General features: G+C 51.3%; 1 protein-coding gene across 1 annotated transcript in view; it reads left to right on the top strand.

Moving 5' to 3' along the window:
* The window catches only part of KCNK12 (potassium two pore domain channel subfamily K member 12), a 38346-nt gene extending 19887 nt beyond the window's left edge, over positions 1-18459 (top strand). Inside the window, exon 2 of the mRNA XM_087823535.1 lies at positions 17561-18459. Coding sequence (XP_087679661.1) covers positions 17561-18459 — 899 coding nt within the window. The remainder of the gene's footprint in view (positions 1-17560) is intronic.
* Positions 18460-21488: the final 3029 nt, after the last annotated feature.

Here is a 21488-nt window from a genome sequence, read left to right as displayed (position 1 = left end):
TAGGTGGGGCTTGTGGACTCGGGTTTCTCCGTAGGTCAGTGGGTGTTTCCCACTGTTCTTTGGGCACTTTATCTCCTTCCCCTCCTCAGCGGTCACCTTCCCTGAGCTGCATCCACCTTCATCAGTGACCACTCTTTCCCCTGCTGTCCACCTTCCAAAAACATGTTGAAATTTCTCATGCACTGGAAACCTCCCTCCTCATTCTCAGCGTTGTTGCTGGTTTACACCTTTATGTCCCTTTACTCTCATTTTAATAGGGTCTCAGAGGGAAAGCAGATAAATTCAGGTGATTAGATGGTCATCTTGAACCAGAAAGTCTACCAACCTTTTAAAACCTGAGGATTACTTTAAATGCCAGAAATATTTTTACAGAATCCATATTATAGAAGTTACATATACTTTTACTTTCCATTAATAGGGAAAATACATATGGATAGAAAATCTTCTGAATTAATTCAGTACCACTTTTAAATGCATTAATGGTTTTACATTTTACTTACATTTGGAAACTAATAGCACAAGCATGTAGGAGAAAGTTATTATGGCTGAGAACAACGTTCTGAGCAAATAGATTCAGACACCTTTACAATAATTGCAGAGTCGTAGGAGTCTGTCAGATAACTGGGTCCCACAACTCCTCGCCCTGGGCAGCCATTGGAAGTTTTTGAGTGGGGGAGGGACTGTTCCTGGGGCACTTAAGTGCTGGCTTCATTGACAGCTTTTCCCTGTCCATAGTGGTCTCTTTCTCTCGGAGATGAATGTGGGGTGTGTTCCTCCCCATGAGAGCGCCTAGGTAATGCCAGCTGGCCTCCTGAGCAAACTATTTACCCAAAGAAAGCGAAGGAATTTTCCTGAAATTGTGTCTGGGATTTTTATTCGGCTACCTTCCCCTTCTGCATTCTTATCTCCTGTCTTTAGAGATTCTGTACTTGCTCTCTAACAGGACAAATGGCCAGCATTTCCAAGCCCTATGCGAAGCACTTTGCACACTTCATTCTCATTTACTCTTCACCACCATCCTGTGGGAGCAGGTACAGTTCATACTCTCACCTTACATATGAGGTAACTGAGGCAAAGAGAAGCTGAAGGGCTTTCTCAGATCCGAGAGCTAGTGAGTATGCCCCATCCCCTCCCCGCGGCCAGGTCGGCGCTGCCTGAATGATGAGAAATTTAGAGACATAAAAGGTACTTTATAAATGATTGAGTTAGGGAAGGACATCGAGCTGTATCCAGGCCTCCCAAAGGGTCCATCCTGTGGCAGCAGCCTCCCTGGTTTCCTCCAGGATCCTACAAACCGGCCCCAGACTCTCCAAGCCTGAGTGTGGTTAACACTCTCCTTGCTGCACCCTCAGCTCTAGTCAAACAAAACCTGGTACCGTGCACCTCTGGGTCTTTACTACAGCAGTACCTCTGCCCAGAATACCCTCTCCTGTCCCCTCCTCTTCACTTAACCCAAATCCAGGTAGCATTCGAGGGCCACTTCCTCTGCAGAGCCCACCCGGATAGTTCAGGCTTCACTCACCCTCCTTCTTTGTTTTGTTTCTGCCAGTGCTGATCTGACCACACATGTGTGACTTCCCTCTCCACCAGACTGCTAGACCTTGCCTTTAAAAAATAATGATAAAAAGAATAGTCTTTAATTCATTAAAGTAATATCTGCTTATTATAGAACATCTGAAAAGAAAGAAGAGAAAGGAAAAAAGAACCATAGTTCCACCATTAAAAGGGAACTACTATGGAGATTTGCCTTTGAGTCTTTTTTTCTGGACAAAATTTGGAATCTTACTTTTCATATATTGATATGTGATGTACATATGAACTTTTTTAAAGCACCCCTATTGTTAAAAGCACAGTATCCCTGGAGAAGATGTGTTGTAGTTTATCAGAAGCATGATTGCATCCCCCACTGGACTTAACCCAGAGACCCCCAAGGAGAGCCCTGGTGGAGATCATGTAAGTGAAGAAGTCACTGGGTTGTCTGGGGGTGGAAAGAAGGTGGGTTATGTTTGGTGCATGATATGTGTTAGTTATAGGGGGGGCCGTTCAGGAGGCTGAAAATTACAGAGCGTTCACACTGGGCCATGCCCAGGCCCCAACAAAGGGCATTTAAAACCAACCTCATGAAATTATAGCTTTTGCAATCTATGGATTACGCAGGCAGGAAAGTACACAGGACCGATGTGTTTTAGGGAGAGCACTGGGAACAGTGGTGCCGGCCATCTTTTGGGTCTGGGAAGGCGAGGTTGGAAAGAGAAAGGTGTTCCCAGCTGCCTTTCTCACGAACAGTCCTTGACACTCAGAGCCCATAGGTGGAGGCCCTGCGCCGAGGCTCCAGGGCTTGTCCAGGTTACGAGGCCTGGTTGAAACACTGGCTGGGACTGTGCTAAGAGCTGATACAGTGAGAACTCCTTTGGCCCAGCTTTATTACCCCTCAGCCCCCATGTGAGTTAAGGGGGAAGGGAGGCAATGGGGCAGTGCAATGGGGAGTGCTGGCATGTCTGTGTGTCTGTCATCAGGGTGAATGTCAATCTTTGCTTTCTTCTGAAAATGTAGAGTCAGCCCAAAAGAAGGAGAGGTGAAATTAGTGGTGGTTTTTCTAGAATGTTGCTTGGCCTTTCACTACCACCCAGAGCTGAGGGAAGGCAGCCCCTGGGGACTTGGTACCACATCTGGGGTCCCCTGCTCCCGGGAGCAGTGATGGGTGCAGCTTCCTGCCTTCTTGGTGGAAAGAAACCCTGCCCTGTTCCCATCAGCAGCAGAAGCAGCTATGAGAATCAACGCTGGGTAGACGGATGGTGGACGATGCTTCGCTCCTTGGCTGAGAGATGGAAAATAAAGACTTTAAAGATGTCACCCCCCCCTCTTACAGACCTCTAGAATCACTGCAGCAGGGAGGAGAAGGCGGGAGTGGCCCATCCCCCAGCCCAGCTTCCGGAGGACCAGTCCGTGGGCAGCATCCACTGCCTCGTGACCACCCTAATCCCTACTGTGTCTTTTCTCCCCAAAAGCAAACAGAACACGTGCCTGGGGATATACCCCATTGCCTCTGGGGTGCCTTCCAGCCCCAGGGCAGGTTGGGCCAGAAGCATCTAACAGGACGGCTGAGCTTCTGCCAGGAGAGCCCTGGACAGTGCTGTCAGAGATCAGACACCTACAAGGGGTGGGTCAGCCACTGTGGGGTCACTGGCCCAAATTCTGACACCACCTCCCCCACTTTCTTACCTTAGAACATGCCTTTCAGAGGCTCAGAGTGTGCATCTGAAAACTGAGGATAATAGCACCCACCTCACAGATAATTGGGAGGAAAGGTAAATAAACTGTGTGTGAAAATGACCTTTAAAACCATAAATCTCACCCGGCTGATATCACTAAGTGGTAGAGCGTCACCCTGTGCGCTGAAGGGTTGTGGGTTCGATTTCGGGACAAGGGCATGTACCTGGGTTGCAGCGTTGTTCCCGGCCCTGGTTGGGATGCGTGCAGGAGGCAGCCAATCTATGTCTCTCTCTCACATCAATGTTTCTCTCTCTCTCTCTCTCTCTCTTTCTCTTCCCCCTCCCTCCCTCCCTTCCATTCTCTAAAAATCAATGGAAAAAATATCTTCGGGTGAAGATTAACAACAACAACAAACATAAATCCCATAGAAGCCTAGTAAAGAAAGCAACACAGTGTAGTGATCAGAGCTAAAACCAGTTGTCATCCGTGCTTGTTGCTGGGGCTGTTACTCTGCTCTGGTGGTAGCTGTACCAGGGTCTGCAATTCAGTGCCCTGGCAGCTCTCTTTTTCAGTTCCATTGACACACCTGCTCAAGGGAATTAAAGTCTCCACCTCAAATAACTCCTTTAATGACATTACATCCACATTTCATTGTGCAGGCTGACCCAAGCATTTATCCACCCAGGGTAAATATAAAGTGTTTCCATTAGCACGTGCTCAAAAACCTGTAAGCTGTCTATGTCCTTTCTGGCTGGACACTGTGCCGTGCACAGGCTTCCCACACACTGAGTGCTTTGCAGGCAGCAGGAGCCTGGGCACTATCACCTGACAGGTGCTTTCATCTCACACGCTGTCCCTGCAGAGGACCTCAGGAGTCACTGTGCGGGAGTGATTTCTCTGATAAAACAAGAATCTGTGCAGTGTGGCCAGGGTCCAGCTGAAATCTTCCAAAGGCTTCTGAAAACTCAGCCTGGCTGCAAGACCCCAGAACAAGCCCAGGGTGGCTGGCCCCCCACTCCCAGGAGACCCTCCCCTCAGAGCTCCCGAGAAGGGGAGCAAGAAGGGAAGACAAGTGGCAGAGGCACTTTATAGTTCTAAAGGTATGAGTTGAGACTACAGTAGTTCCCCCTTATCACGGGGACATGTTCCAAGACTCAGTGGATGCCTAAAACCGCAGACAGTACCGAACCCTATGTCTACTATGATTTTTGCCATACGTACATCCTTTTTCACTTAAAGGAAGCACTTTGTGACTTCTCTTTGGCATGTCTGAATTGCCAGCATCACCACTCTTGTACTTTGGGGCCATTATTAAGTAAAATAAGGATTACCTGGACACAGACACTGCAATACCATGACAGCCGACCTGGTAACTGAGAGGCCTGCAAAGTGATTAATGAGCAGGCAGCTATACGGCCTGGATACGCTGGACAGGGGATGATTCATGTCCTGGGTGGAAAGCAGCAGGATGCTGTGAGAGTTCATCATGCTACAGAGAAGTGCCCTCAATTTCAAACTTATCGATTATTTCTGGAATTTTCCGCTAAAAATTTTCAGACCGTGGTTGACTGTGGGTAACTGAAGCCACTGGAAGCAAAGCCATGGATAAGGGGGAATACTGTCATTTAAACAATCCAAACCACTCCTTATTCTGTTCATTGAACACCTACCAAATACCCGGTATTGAGTTGGATCTGAGTGAGGCTACAATTGAAGGCACTGGTCCTTTGAGCACATTCTGGAGAGCTGGTGAAGGGCAGCCAGCCTCTGTGCAGTCCCCCTGTACTAGGAAGACTAGATTCCACCCCCGGAGCCCGAGCCCCGTGTGGGGGTGAGGTAGCTGGCATCAGAGAGCCTGAAAGGAGGTGGCACCTGAGAGCCACGGGGCCTGAGCCTGTGCACCAGCGGGACTGGCGGCGCAGCTGGTTCCTCGGCTGCCCCCATCTTGCCTGGGAGGTTATTTCTCTGTGTATAAATAGTCCCCTGCAGTTAGCAGGATAAATATAAACACAGCCTCCTGATCAGGGCTCAGAAACTAAGCTTTGCATCTGAGCTCCCTGCTGCCGCGGCTGCTGTAGAACAGGATGTGCAAGGGGCAGGGGGCAGGGCTCCTGCAGCCGGCCAACGGGCCGTCCTCAGCTCGGCTGCCGGGAAGGGGTGCACGCCCGGGGCTGCTTGCTCGCATTTCTGGAGGCCAGAAGTCCAAGCTCAAGGTGTCAGCAGGACTGGGCTTTTTAAGGCTCTCTTCTTGGCGTGTAGGTGGCTGTCTTCTCCGGTCTTCACATGGTCTGCCCACCATGCTTTTCTGTGTCCCAGTCTCCTTATAGGAATACCAGTCATAATTAGGGCCTACGTCTACGACCTCATTTTACCTTAACTGCCTCTTTAAAGGCCTTATCAACAACTACAGTCACATTCTGAGATACTGCAGAGTTAGGGCTTCAACATACGAATTTGGGGAAATAAAATGTTGGTGAGTCCATCCCTCTGCCTTCAGACTGACACATGTCAGGAATTTCCTGGGCAAAGGAGAGTCAGTCTGCATTTTAAAGGCCACACTGGAGAAAAAGATTCCATTTATTTGATGGGACTGTGATGACTTGAAGATTTCCCCATATTGCTGCTGTTTATTATATGTGACTAAAAGTCAGCTTATAAAGGATGTGAACAAATTTAAGAGATTAAACTGGAATAAGCCGAACTGTAAGCTCTAGGAGGCCAGGGCGGTGTCCTGGCACATCACCCGCACACAGCAGGTATTCAGCAGATCTTGTGAACAGGAGAAGGAAGGGGGAGGGAGGAACGGCAGAAGCCAAAAAATAATTGGAAGTTGATGAGAAATGTACCAGCTGCTGGGACACAGTCCTACAGCAATTGATCACACCACATTGGCTCTGAGCTTCCACAGAGCAGGCACTCAGTGTTCAAGAAAAGGGAGCCAGGGCACAAGGGCCCCTAGAAAACCGACACTTCAGATCCTGAATTTGCCTGGCTGGAGTGGCTCAGCAGTTGAGCAGTGACCTATGATCCAGGAGATCGTGGTTTGATTCCCAGTCAGGGCACATGCCCAGGCCGCAGGCTCGAGCCCTGGTGGGGTCCGTGCAGGAGGCAGCAGATCAATGACTCACTCATCATTGATGTTTCTATCTCTCTCTCCCTCTCCCTTCCTCTCTCTGAAATCAATAAAAATATATTAAAAAATAAAAAGATCCTGAATTCAAGGAGAAACAAATCTCACGCATCTTTAAATAAGGGACATGGGAAATGATTTTTCTCTTTGGTATTGCAGAAGACACAGACATCATCTTCAAATGGGTGCTTCCATCATTATTCCCTAAAGGCAAGAGGTGAAACATTAAGGCACAGTGGAGGCATTTCAGTGGAGAGCAAGGGTGCTATGGCCCAGTTGCTATTTTCTGATGACATGACTTAATATAGAAATAGCATTTAGAGTCCTCACAAGAGAGGACTTACTGCTTGGGGTCTCCAGGCTCTCATTCAAGGCCCCTGATGGGGAGAGCCTGTGCCCTCCCACTTCCCAGGTCAGACACAGTGAGCACCCCTCGTAGCTGGCACATAGGAAGCACTTGATGATGTTACAACAGTGACTGAGCAGGTGAGTGCAGTGCACATGTGAAGGAGGGCCTAGGGTCTGAATGCTTGTGTCCCCCCCGCAAGTTTCTATGTTGAGACCTAACCTGAAGGTGATAGTGTTAGGAGGTGGGGCCTTTAGAAGGTGATTAGGCCATGATGGTGAAGCCCTCATGAATGGATTTAGTGCCCTTATAAACGAGACCCAGAGAGATCCTTTCCCCCTTCTACCATGTGAGGTTCCAGAGAAAAGGTGTCATCTATGAACCAGGAAAAGAGCTCTCGCCAGGCTGCCAGTGACTTAGTCTTGACTTCCTAGTCTCCGGAACTGTGAGAAATAAATGTCTGTTGTTATAAGCAACCCAGTGTCTTGTATAAGGGTAGGCAAAAGTAGGTTTACAGTTGTAATACAAATAATACAATAAGTTGTAAAAAATAATACAATAATTAATAAATAATACAAGAATAAACTGTTTCACGTACTCACAACTATAAAGCTACTTTTGTCCAGCCCTGTATTGTGTCATAGCAGCCAAATAGACTGACAGGGAGGGACTTAAAGCCTTAAAAGCAAGATCTGACACTTGACATGCTGCTATATAATTTTAGGACCATCGTTTGTATTTTCTCCAAGTATTTCTGTCCGACTAGGCCCTCTCCTTTCTCTGCCCTTTGCAGGGTGTGTAACCTTAATAATGAACATATTTACTGTGTGTTTACTCTGCCAAGCACTCTGCTGAGTACAGGAGCTGTCCCATCTAATCCTCACAGCCACCTTGTCTCCTTTGCTCCATGAGGACATGGAGGGGTAGCAAGTAGCTCTGGGTGAGTGGTGGGGGTTGGATATAGCCTGAAACTCTGACACCAGGGCCTGGGGTTTAAGCCAGAATATTCTGATACTTGGGCAAGTTATTCAACCTCCCCATCTTAGTACATTCTGGTTGCTATAACAAATATACCCCAGACTGAGTGGCTTAAACAGCATTGATTTCTCACAGTTCTGGAGGCTGGGAAGTCCAAGATCAAGGTGTCGGCAGATTCGGTGTCTGGTGAAAGCTGTCTTCCTAGTTTCCAGATGGCTGCCTTCTCTCTATGTCCTCACATGGTGGAAAGAGAGCTGGAGAGCTCTCTGGGCCCCTTTTATAAGGACACTAATACCATTTATGAGGGCTCTACTTTCATGAACCAACCACCTCTCCAAGGCCCCACATCCTAATACCATCACCTGGGAGGTAGGATTTCAACATACGAATTTTGGAGGAACACAAACATTCAGTCCATGACACTCCCTGAGGTAGAGTAAGGAAGCACCTATCTTGGCCCTGAGCCTTGCCAGGTGTGGGTGTCTTAGCCTCCCCTGGTAGCCTGCTTCAAAGGCAGTCTCCCCTACCTGTGTCCATTTCCTCCCCTCCCAGCACCTCTGCAGCCCCCTGCGGGCTGGCAGCCATGAGGCTGTACCCCCTCCTTTTAGGCCGGGGGCCAGCTTCCTCCTAGTTGCCAAATCCCAGGAGAACTGTTAGGTTTCTATCTTACTAGATCCTTCTAGAAGTTTCCATGACCCTTAATTTCTGCTTTTCAAACCACCTGCCTCCTCAAGCTTTGGTGACTTTGTTCTCTCCTGGTTTTGGGTCCTCCCTTTGGCCTCCCTTCCTTAGTCTCCATCTGGCTACCACCCTGCTTTGTTCCCCCTCATCTGTTTGATGCCACAGCCTCTGACCTGGACTCGCTGATCCCACCCCTGCAGGCTGTCCTCAACACAACAGTTAGCAAGACTGGCTGGTGTGGGGTTTTAAAAGTTATTATTACTGTCATGTAAAATTTTTAATAGAAAAACATTGATGGAGAGCATCAAACACTATATAAAATACAAGCTGATATACCCTCAAATCTTTCCTTTGTTATAATTGAAAGATGTGAGACTTGAGAGATGAGGTTGAGAAATAAAAGGTACAAATTCTGACTCAGACTCAAGGAAATAAGAAATCATACAGGTCACGTTGCTTCCCATGGATTCAATTTTCGTGTCTATAAAATGGGGACAATGATGACATTCTCTTTCCTGGGTTATAGTGATGACCAAATGTGATAAGACATAAAAATTGACTCTACACACTGCCCAGAGCTATTTAAAATGTTGATGGTTGTTCTTATAATCTTAATTCCTTCTAAAATGGGATGAGATTCTGCTGATTGTTGGAGAAAAAGACAGTTATCAGTTATATTCAGCATCTCCATTGTCCCTTGAAATCTACTTGAATATTTATTATAGTTCTTCCTCTTTTTATAAAGCCACTGGTTTTCCTGTTTATCTCTCATGCTAAAATCAAAAGAGAATGAACTGGGCCTCAAGGGGAGGAATGGAAAGAGCCGTGGGTGTGTGGTTTAAACCTGGGTGCTGGTGGTGTTCTTTCACTTTACTTCTGAGCCTTGGTTTCCTCACCTGAATAATGACCATAACCCCCACCCTCCAGGGGTTGCTCTGGGGGATACACCTGTGAAAGCACAGTCAGAGTGCTGGGCATGGGCTGGGGCTCAATGCGCCCGCCCCTGGGTCCCTCGCATCCTGTGAGCCAGGGATCCACCTCCCCCCCGTAGGTGGCTTAGAGCAGAATGTACAGCGGTGCCGCCCCGTTTGGAGGAGGAGGCGCCCCTCACCCTTAGCATCAGTCCAGGGGCCTCAAGTCCAGTCCCTCCAGAGCCAGCCAGGCCCTAACGGAGACCCTTAGGCTCACCAGCCCGTGGGGCAGGGGCCTGTCAGCAGCCAGCAGGGCGCACAGGGTTCTGCAGGGACCCTCTGGAGTACTTACCTGGCTGCTTAAAGTGTGGGCTTGTTTTCATCTTGCCTTCTCATTTTTATCACTCCTGGGGAGCAGCCAACCAGGCTGCCAGCTGTGACAGGAGGGACAACTTGAATGGACCCAGAGCTTGAGTGAGGACTGGCCCATGGGCTTGAGCAGGTCATCCTGAGGGCTCAGAACCCAGCCTCTCAGGCACTCTGCCCCCTTTCCCTGCGCCTCCCTTCAGCCTGGCACAGGGACCCTTTCCCGTGGAGGGGGCTGAGGGGGCTTCTCCAGGGGTATGAAGCTGAACTGACAAAGAAGCTGGAACTCTCCGCTGAGAGCAGGCGTCTCTGTTTCATAGGAACCACCACAGGTTTCCTTTTTTAAAACCTGCTCCTCTATGATACATGATTTGAGGTAAAATGTGACCCAGTTGGCATTGTGTTGGCACTTCCAAAGAGTGTCATGGGCAGGTGGACCGGCCTGCCCTCTCCCCACAGCAGGTCTCTCTGTCCTTCTGAGAGGCGGCCTGTGCCTCACCTCAGCCCTATGTGGGGACCCTGTGATAGGGGAGCAAGGATCGCAGCCAGGGTCTTCCCTCATCTCACTGCTCCAACTCCGGGCTCTTGCAGGCCAGGCCTTCGCCCTGTCAGGGACTGTCCCGCCTTGCCTGGCCTTGGGTTTTAGTCTTCTGCCATAGTTCTGGGCTGAGACTCGGGCTGTGCTCTTTTTGTGAGGGGCAGGAGGGGCAGTGATCTCATTTCTGAATTAGTCATCAGAGAGACAGGGACAGATCTGTTGGGGGAAGGGACAGGAGGAGGATGGGCTCTATAAATGAGTCATCTTCCCGCAGGATCCAGCTCCCAGGGCCTGAGCTTGACAGCTGCTGCCCGGGAGAGGTTGTTAAGGAGGAGCCACCCTGGAGGCAGGAGTAGTTAACCAGCTTTTAATAACTCATTTTGCTGAATGATTTCTGGGGAGGAGAGAAAGCTTTAATCGCACAGATGAAGAGCAGGGTTGGGGGAAGATCAAGCCACCCACTGGTGAAGAAAGCAGTGCCAAGGTCCAAAGCCCATCCTCAGGGTCAGTTGCCCATTGCTCATAGTTTACCCAAACTTTTCTGATGTAAAAAATCATCAGCTTGCAGCCCGTGGGGTTCAGTCTTCTTCTAGATCCCTGCCCTCTCAGCCACCCCCACCTATCCTCCTGCCCTCATCAAACAAAGAACATCATCCCAAAGGCCCCACGGAATAAGCCAAAAGCAAACAGGAAAATGGGGAGGGGTCCACTTCTTCCACAGGTCTTGCTGGCCGCTGCCTCTTTGGCCTCAGTCATGGAGCAACCAGCGTGAGCCCAGGCCCACACCGGCTATGGAGCAAAGGAAACCAAGCGCACAGCCCTCAGGGGGTTACCTGTCCATCTAGTTTGCAACTTAGACCCACCCACAAACACCAACAAATAGAGCAGCCCAGCCTCAGCTTTTCCCACAACAGTCCCGTTCGCCAGCATCCTGCCCTGCCGCCACACTCAGTTTGGGGACTGGAGAAGCTGGTGCCTCCCTCTAACTGGGCCTCTCACCCACCTCAGGGGCCAGAGCCTGAAGCAAGCCCAGAGATGTTGCCACTCACTTGGAACCACTGAGGAAGCTGAGGCCCAGGGAGGTGAAAGGACCGCAAGTCAATGATAGAGTCAGTCTTGGGGGAGTTATTCCTTGTCACCAAAATTTCTGGTCATGGCCCGACTGTATTTTGCATCAGGTGAAACCATGCTGCACTTCAGCTGTGATGCAAGGGCCACGCCTCGCCCATGGTGCTTCCCGGTTGAGCGTGCTGTGTTTTGAGCACTTAGCGTGTCCCAGCCACTGTGCGAAGCATGTAGAAACCACCTCCTCACTTACTCCTCGCAGCAAACTTCTAAGGTGGGCGGTCATCAGGCCATTTTTAGAGGGAGAAGTGACATGTTCACGTAACATGTTGAAGTGGAGGCGCCAGAGCATGAGGCCACAGCCTCTGCTCCCAGCTTCTGCTCTCAGCTCTCCAAGAAAGATGACATTGGCCCTCCCCGAACTGCAGGAGGGGAGACTCGCTGAGCTTATCTTCTGCGGCTGGAGGGTTCCAGTGCTTGTCCGTTTCTAGAAGGCAGAGCATGTTGCCAGACGGCAGGCTCAGGTGCTGGAGACTCTCCTAGAGGTGCCAGGTGAACCTCTTACTCCCACAAAGCTCCTTGCAAGTTCAGCCCCAGTACCAGGTGGAGGGAAAGGCCCCTGGGCCTTGCCTTTTCCTTGTTGCACAGGCTCACCCACCATCAGCAGGAGTTGCTGCACAGTGTGGGGCAGGCACAGAGCTGCCCGTGGGAATGAGCCGCTGAGCCCACACACAGCCGGCCCTGTGCACTCTCCCAGCCTGCACGCCTTTCTCAGACCACGTCTCTACTTCCTCCCTCTCGCAATCCCACCCAAATCCCTCTTCCTCTCTGTCTTTCCCAGTCACTCTACCAAGAGGACTTGGGCCCTGGTTCTGACCTGAGCTGGCCGGGTGTGCCTGCACCTTGGGGATGGTTTTAAGTTTCCCAGGTGATTCTGTTGTGCAGCCGGAGTGGGAAACTGCTGTACCAGCCAGAGGGAACCTACTTTTTCTTCGGAACTCATGTGCATTTGCCTTCTCCCTTATCACATCACAAGCTCCTTCCTCTGCTTTCAAATCTGGGCTCTACCACTTGCTTTTTCTGTGATCTGGGCAAGTTATTTAACCTGTGTCTTTATTAAATGTGACTTCCTTTTAATCTCACAATTGAGGAGGATAATAATTCCCACTGTCATTCATCAAATCTAAGACACCATCGATTAGAGATGTACCATTACTGCATACCATTAAGAATTTAAAATGTTATCAAATAAACTGTCAGATCATTGATTGTAAGATTCAGCCTGATTTCAGGGATGTTAAAATTCAAGGGGAAAAGCTCTGGCTTAGAATGAATGAGTGCCTCATAGAGTTGTTGTGAGGGTGAAATGCACTGATGTACACGAAGTCTTGGCAAAGTGCCTGGAAATAGTGAGGGCTCAACACACACCAGCTATTATTATTCCCCCCACATTTTCATTCCTCGCTGAATGCTTTGATGACTTTTCCCAGCCATTCTTCCAGCCCCACTTCTCCCAAAAGGTTCGAGACTTATCCAGGCTCGTGTCCTCCCCAGGAGAGTGCCTTGGATAATGATGACATGGACAGCCCTGAGGCTCTGGGGCTGGAGTGCGCGCCCTAGGGAAGCCTCTCTGGCCCAGTGTTCTCTCAAGTCCAGCCCTCCTCCTTGCAGCACGGCCAGAAGCCTCCCTTTCCCTCCCCCAGAGTCTGTGTCTGGGCTGCAGCCACAGAGCAGCCTGACCGCAGCCCCACTCTCCACCCCACATCTCCCTCGGTTCCCTGTCCACTCTCCACCCCACATCTCCCTCGGTTCCCTGTCCACTCTCCACCCCACATCTCCCTCGGTTCCCTGTCCACTCTCCACCCCACATCTCCCTCGGTTCCCTGTCCACTCTCCACCCCACATCTCCCTCGGTTCCCTGTCCACTCTCCACCCCACATCTCCCTCGGTTCCCTGTCCACTCTCCACCCCACATCTCCCTCGGTTCCCTGTTTGGAGAGGGAGGGGCACTGGAAGGCCTGGCTGCTGACCTGGCCACAGGTATGAGCTTCAGGCTGCTTGATTATTAAAGTGAGGTTGTTAATCCCTCCTCTAGCCAGTCAGGAAGGATGGGATGAGAGGAAGATATTGGGAAAGGCTTCTCGGAGGAGTGTGCCTTGCAGACAAGTGGGCCCATGGTAAGATTGCCAGATTTAGCAAATAAAAATACAGGACTCCCAGTTAAATTTGAATTTCAAGTAAACGACAAGTCGTTTTTTAGTATAAGTTATGTCCCAAACATTACATGGGACATACATTAAAAAATGATTATCTAAAATTCATATTTAACTGGGTATCCCAAATATTATCTCTCAACCCTAATACTTCCTTTCCCATCCTCTGCCCACTGCCTACACACTTCAGTTTTCCCACTGTTTCTGATATTTAACTCTCAGCCTTTAGAAGTTCTTAAAATTTTTACTTTCAGTCATTCAGTCAGCAAATAACTATTAGTGCCTAATTTATACAAGATTTCCTCATTCACTGTAGGGAATAGAAAGTTCATCATCATCATCATAATAGACCATTAGAACAGTGAGAGGCAGATTCCCACCAGAACGGTCATCCGGGATACCTTATAACGTTGCTTCTTAAAAGAAGTACTTTAGCCCATTTGCATCAGAATCATCGGGGGACATCTGCTAAATGCAGATTCCTGGGCCCCTCACTTGACCTACTAAATAAACCTCTGGAGTGGGACCTGCCTTGGAATTTGCTTTTTAATCATACATCCCAGTTGCTTGGAACAGCCCTGGTTTGTACCTGCTGTGCTGAGGTAATTATTAGGGGCGCCCTTTTACTCTCTAAAGTCTCCTGGATTGGACTATCAGTTCTATTTCTCCTCCTCAGAGCTGACACACACAGCCAACAGGACAAGGTGCCTGAGGTGATGAACCAAGACTTGCCATTTTCTGGTGCAGTGGGAAGGGCTTCAGGGTCATCTGGGCCACTTACAAACTATAACTTGGGCGAGTACTCTCAACTCCCTTGTCCCGTGTCCCAGCCCACATTGTTGGGGTTGATGGAGCCTCCCTCACTGGGTGGCTGGAAGGATTTGACACATCCAGGGTCTGGCACAGAGACTCCACCCAGAGCGGCCTGATACAGATCGGTGCGGCCTCCCGTTCCAGGTTCTTTGAGCTGAACTCTAGAGGCCCTGTCGCCAGGGCCCCATTTGCGAAGGCGGCACCAGACAGGCTGTGGGAACGAGCTTCACAGCTTTTGTCAAAGTGGCATATTAAAGCCCCCAAGTGTCTGCTCTTTGCAAATTGGGATGGCAGATCAATTGTGGCATAAACAAAATAGCAGGCTTGGTGCAAACCCAGGGACAGATTACGCCTCTGCAGGGTGTGATTGGGGGAGGAGGGGACTCTCAGGGTGGCTGGGTTTGTCTTTTCTCTGCCTGAAGCTTCAAGGCCCCTCTCCAGAGCCAGTCGGGCTCCCACAGGTTGTCAGAGCTTGGGGATTGCTCCTGCACTCTGGGAAGCATCTGGCCAGGCAGCAGCCCAGGCAGGGACCGCACTGCCCTCCGCAAGAAGCCTGACCCAGGGCCTCAGCGTTCCCCAGAGCTTAGAGCTCAGACCTCAGGAATCGCGGTAGTGAGAGGGACATTTGCAGTGGGTGTCCTCTGTGTTGTCAGAGAACCTTGTGACCTGCCTGTCCACTTCTGGGCAGGTAGTGCCACAGCCAGTCAAGCATTTGGCATCATTTTGGGCCTGCAGTCATGACCATGAGGAGACCCCAGGACAAGTTCTGGCCCAGCCTCTCTGGGGGGGCAGCAGGGAAAAGCTGCGCCTTGGCCCAAGGATGAGCTGTTGGCATCACAGGGGTGAGCATTTGTACAAAACCTCTAGGGAGGCAGCCCAGAGACTATGAGGTCAGGGACTGCACCTTTCTGGTTTTCCACCATATCCCCAAGCCTAGTATGAGGCCTGCCAAACTGTGTCACTAGTAAATGTCTGCTGAGGAATGAATGGCGGGTGTTGGTCTTCCAGCTGCATATCTGGGGGACTGCCATGCAGAGGCCCTAACGTAAGGCCACGTCTCTGTGGGGAAGGAGGATGGCGGGGAGAAACAGGTCTCATTCTGGTTCCATCATTCAGGGACATCCAGGACGACAGATGCCCATGTAATACTGGTTGATCTGATAACCAAGCCGGCTACTTACGTGGTTAATGGGCAGGTGGTGTATACAGAGTGGATACGCTGGAAAAAGGGAGGAGTCATGTCCCAGGCAGGATGGCATGAGATTTCATCACATTACTCAGAATTGCATACAATTTAAAATTTATGAATTTTTTATTTGTGGAATTTTCCTTTTAATATTTTCAGACCGCCGTTGACCGTGGGTAACTGAAACGGTTGAAAGTGAACCTGCAGCCCTAGCTGATTTGGCTCAGTGGTTAGAGCGTTGGCCCGTGGACTGAAGGGTCCCGGGTCCAATTCCAGTCAAGGGCATGCAGCTCCATTGCAGGCTTGATCCCCAGCCCCAGTCAGGGCGAGTGGGGAGGCAACCAATCAATGTGTCTCCCTCACATCGACGTCTCTGTCTTTCTCTGCCTTCCACTCTCTCTGAAAAGCAATGGAATAAATATCCCCAGCTGAGGATTAAGGGGAAAAAAGTGAATGTGCAGGTAAGAAGGAAATCAAAGCTGATTTTTTTTATAATGAACATAAGAATTTTAATTTGGCTTTAAGGAGTGACAAAATCCCTCTATCAAATCCTGATTACATTGCTGTTTTTGTTTTTCACTCTCTTGTAGCCAAATTCTGAATCTAGGGATATAATCCGTCTTCCTCAACATGAGTGTCATGGTCGTAAGATTTTCTCCTAACTTGAGTCATTAGGCATAAGATCAAGACTGTGGTCAGGCAAGTGGGCATTTCCTCCAGGGAATCTAGAGAATGATCAGCACACAGGTTCAAGGAATTACTCTGAAAAATACTTTCTCAGACCCTTTTAAGGAAATAGTAAGCCCAGGGAGACAGAACTCCACTTCCCCGTTCCCCGGGCTGGCCCTACCCCAGTGCCCACACACAGGCAGCCTCTTGACGCTGGGTATGAATTAAACAGGGATGCCCCTGACCTTTTGCTGTAGAAGTGCTGAAAGTTGCCACAGTGCTACTCAGACAGATGATTCATTTTCACCTCAGATTCTGAGCATCAGTGACTCTTCCTAAGAAGAGATTAAACCCCCTCCTATAACCAGAGTCAGGCAACCATGAGTCCCACAAAGAGACTAAAGCCAGCAGCAGGCTGAGAGCTCAGGTTAGAGGGGCAGAGCTGCCGCTCTGTGCTACCCTGCGTGGCAAGGGCGGAGCACACCGGTGGGGAGCCAAGCCTTCTGCAGAAATCAATTAATAAAGAATCTCCTTTAAAGACTGCACTTTGAATAAGTGGGTAAGTTAAAACTTAATTATAAGAGTTCAAAGCAATAAGCAAGCTGCTCAGGCACAGAGTGGACCTGCCAGGACAAAAGCGACCCAGACACGTGCAGCACAGGACCGCACTGGACCAAAACCTTTCCCTTCAAAAGTGAGAGCAAGGATTATGGTGGTCCTTGGGTGAGAAGCAGCTGACACCCAATGGCAGAGCCATGTTTACTCTCCTTCTCAAACTATCCTTTTGTCAGTTTTATAAACCCCTTTTCAAAGACCATTAGATATAGCTACCTGGACTGAACACGCGCTACCTGGCCCCCAGAAATCCCTTATAAAATGAGGCCTTGCCCTGGCTGGGGTGGCTCCGTTGGTTGGCGGTCATCCCAGGCACCAATGTGCCAAATGGTCAGAGCACATGCCCAGGTTTCAGGCTCAATCCCCAGTGAGGGGCGTGCAGGAGGCAGCCGATTGATGTTTCTCTCTCATGTATGTTTCTCTTTCTCTCAAATCAATAAAAGCATATTAAAAATAAATAATAAAATGAAGGCCTTATGGAATTCTCTCCTAACAAGGTCCAGGTGTGTCACTGGATACATTAAAAATCAGTTTGAGGGGTGGAAGAGCAGGTGACACTGGCTTTGAGGCATCTCAGGGGCTAGCGCCTGTGCGCTGTTCTCTGCTTTGTGTCTTGATGGGTCCTTCCCAGCGACCATCTTGCCCCACCCACTTGGATTTCTCATCCGCAACACAGGGGCCGTGTCTCCTCCAAGCTTAGGGACTGTCAAGATCAGACACACTGTCTAGGGCCACTAAGGGAGAGAAAGGTCCCCACGCCGCTCCCCTCCGCTCGGGGGACGCCCAGGGCAGGGGCCGCGCCGGCCGGCCTCGCTGACCCTTCCGTGTCCCCACAGGCTTCGGCATGACCACCCCGGCCACGGTGGGCGGGAAGGCCTTCCTCATCGCCTACGGGCTGTTCGGCTGCGCGGGGACCATCCTCTTCTTCAACCTCTTCCTGGAGCGCATCATCTCGCTGCTGGCCTTCATCATGCGCGCCTGCCGCGCGCGCCGGCTGCGCCGCAGCGGCCTGCTGCCCGGCGCCCTGCGCCCCGGCTCCGCGCGCGCCGAGCCCGACGGCCTGGCCGGCTGGAAGCCGTCGGTGTACCACGTGCTGCTGATCCTGGGCCTGTGCGCCGTGCTGCTGGCGTGCTGCGCCTCGGCCATGTACGCCAGCGTGGAGGGCTGGGGCTACGTGGACTCGCTCTACTTCTGCTTCGTCACCTTCAGCACCATCGGCTTCGGCGACCTGGTGAGCAGCCAGCGCGCCGCCTACCGCCACCAGGGCCTCTACCGCCTGGGCAACTTCCTCTTCATCCTGCTGGGCGTGTGCTGCATCTACTCGCTCTTCAACGTCATCTCCATCCTCATCAAGCAGGTGCTCAACTGGATGCTGCGCAAGCTGAGCTGCGCCTGCTGCGCGCGCTGCTGCCCCGCGCCCGGCGCGCCCCTGGCCCGGCGCAACGCCATCACGCCCGGCTCGCGCCTGCGCCGCCGCCTGGCCGCGCTCGGCGCCGACCCCGCGGCGGACAGCGACGCCGACGGCCGCCGCCTGTCGGGCGAGCTCATCTCCATGCGCGACCTCACCGCCTCCAGCAAGGTGTCGCTGGCGCTGCTGCAGAAGCAGCTGTCGGAGGCGGCCAACGGCTACCCGCGCGGCGCGTGCGCGCACCCGCGCCAGAACGGCTTCTCGGGCGGCGTGGGCGCGCTGGGCATCATGAACAACCGCCTGGCCGAGACCAGCGCCGCCAGGTAGGCGCCGCGCGGCGCGCCGGCCCTCTCGCGCCCGGCGCTTTCCTAATCTTGACCCAATAAAATGAAACCAAAAAAATGTTTTTAAAGAAATCCTGTTTGGACAGGCCTGATGTCATCGGGGCAGGTTTTGGGTGAACCCGCTTTCCTTGCGGGTCCCCTCTTGGAGCGCCGCGGCCCCGAGCAGAGTCCCCTCCAGGGCGAGCAAGGGGCCCGGGCCAGGCGGCGCGCACCGCGGCGAGGAGCGGGCCCGGCGCGCGGACTGGCGTCAAACCCGGGCCCCTGCACATAAGCAGCCGGCAACCCCGAAACATATGGTGCAGTTTTACATGGCTCTGAATTACCTCCGCAGCGTTTGAGATCCTGGCCTAGCCTAGCAGCTTCCTTCTGGTCGTCAGGAGTGATATAGTCACAGTTTTGACAGGTGGGGGTGGGGAGAGCCATCTGCTCCCCCTGAGCGTATATATAGCACGGCCGCTACGCACGCGGGTGTGACGTTACGCAACGAGGCGAAACAGCGCCGACCGCGGGCTGCGCGCTCCCCGAGCGCTGGGATTGCAGTGGGAAGGGGCTTGGCTGGCCCGTCGCAGCCTGCAGTGCACTTGCCCAGCACACAGGGCGCTGCTTGTAACGAGGGGCCCAGGACGGCCTGCTGTGGGGGGCACCGGCTGCAGGCCCTGCTCCGCCTCAGCGGCTGACTCAGAGGCTCCGGGCGCATCTCTGAGCCCCCAGCCCTCCTTTCACCAGCATCATCCACCCCAGCGCTCCTCATCATTAACCCGTAATGTCTGAATCTTCTCAGACGAGATTTTGCTTTGTTAGTGTGGATGTTTTTTCCTTAACTCCCATTGATCAGCCCAATGTTTTTCCCTTTTAGAGAGCCTAAGGGTGCAGAGCCCAGCCACCAGCCCACCCTCCTTCTCTGATTAGGGCTCTGCCCGCTGCACCCCTGGGGTACCAGGGCCTGCAGCACCAGGAACCCAAAGCAGCCGTTTTACAAATGTCAGAGAATTTGGCTTCAGAGCCCGTAATGTTTTGGGGACACATCCCATTCTAAACCCTATTTGACCCCCACCGATAATCAAGTGAATTTGTTTCCTCCAGGCACTGTGTGTGTTGGAGGTGGAGGAAAGCAGGAGGGAGGGTGCTGGTGGAAGGGTAGATGGAAGCTATTTTAGGATTCCAGCTTTACTCTGAATGATCCTGGAGCTGAGGGACAGGTTCTCCCAGACTCTCCCTCTGCCACATGAGGGTCACTGACCTGGAGGAGGGCCAGCTGCTCATCCTTTATTGAAAGGACGGGGGTCTTGGACTATAACGGAACAATTTCAGCCCATTTTTCTCATCTGAAAAGATGACAATCCCAAGGACAAATGCCAGAGTCTAGTCAGACATGGCATGACCCACCAATATGTGTGTGTGTGTGTGTGTGTGTGCATATATATATATATATATATACAGCTTCTGATAGGAAGTCTTAGAAAAGCACCAGACGCCTCACACCACCGTCTGTCCGAGAGGCACTGGAAGCTGTGAAACCTCCTCCCTGGCAGTAAGAAAAGCATATGTTCCTAGAAAACACACACACAGACACACACACGTAAGAGTCACGCTGGAATGTCAGCCTCCCCTTTCCCCTTCCAGTTCATGGCAGAAGGAAAAAATTATTTGAGATCTGAGTGACTCTCCAGCTACTTTGGATAATTTCTAATTTGGGTTGAAATATGTTTTTAAACACAAACCCTAATCTGGGGATGAAGCCAGTGAGGCAGAGCCAGGAGAGGGGTCAGTGTTGCTAAATCCTGAAGGGTAGGCTTCCAGAGAGGCACGCTTCCAGGACCCACTTTGACAGTCAGGCCAGCTCCTGAGCACTCCCCCACACACACACATCTAAGCAATGGCTGTGGTCACACTGAAGGGACTGCACACGCAGGCACATGTTCTCTAAGGCAGGGCCTCTAGTGTCAGATGTAATAAAGTCAACAATTTAAAAAAAAGGAAAGATTAAAAGGCATCTGCTTGGAGGTGTCACCTAGGCAACGAGAAATAACTTGGGGTTCTGAGCCATTCAGAGAGGGAAGTAGAGATCCCCATAATAGAGGCATCTAGGCCTTGAGGTCTTAATAGCTGGCAAAATAACAGCCAGCCCCAGGCACAGCACGGCAGGCTTAAGACCCAGACATCAGGCTCTTTGAGCTACACAGGCCAAAGAGCCCAGGTGACCCCAGTGACCAGCATACAGGACTGTGCAGGATCCTATCCCCACAGGAGGGAGCAGGATCTGCCTCCAGAAAAGGAAAACTCAGAACCTTCTTTGGCAGTCTTGTTTGTCAGCAGTGCTTCCTAAAATCTACCCTAAAATGCTCCTGCCTCCGCCTTAGCTGTTTTCACTTCTTTTCCTCTGCTTTGCCTTTGGAAGGAGGCGATGGTAGGCAGCTTGGACAAGCTTCTGAAGGAACTGTAGTTACGATTCAAGGGGGCAGGGAAGGGCCCTTTCCCTCTCAGCAACCTCCCAGAGAAACACCAGTCCTCCAATGTACAGTGGTAGCTCCGGACCCAGTGGCAGGTCTGTATTCTTGCCCATGTTCTTCTGGCCCTTCCCCCTTCTCAGTACATCATTGCCCATCAACTCGGGCCAAAGGGCTCAGTGCCTCTGACGCCAGGAAACGCTCCCTGGGGAAAGCCGGGCTCCCAAGTTCAAGGAGATTAATGGAGCCTAGACCCACACCTAAAGGGCTTGATTGACACCCTGCTTGAGGGTGGACATTGAGAACCAGAAGTCCTTGACAAGCAGGGATGGGGTCTTCCCATCATGTCAGGAACAGCAACATTGATAGGGAACCCCTTCTTTGGTGCAGGTTCTTCAGAACCTCAGGCTAAGAGAGGGCTCCACTTTCTCAGATGTTGTGGCCTCGCTCACCATGCAAGGGTCTCCAGTTTGACCCACAGCTGTCTGCTCACTGCTCCCCCAGGTACCGGGAGTTGCTTCCTAACATTAAGCCCACATCCATTCCTCCAATGCTGGGGTTGTGG

This window comes from Miniopterus natalensis, chromosome 13 (genome assembly GCF_054644295.1).
Source record: "Miniopterus natalensis isolate mMinNat1 chromosome 13, mMinNat1.hap1, whole genome shotgun sequence".
NCBI lineage: Eukaryota > Metazoa > Chordata > Mammalia > Chiroptera > Miniopteridae > Miniopterus > Miniopterus natalensis.
Note: the sequence above shows the minus strand (reverse complement) of the source record. Positions and strands in the feature narration are given on the sequence as shown.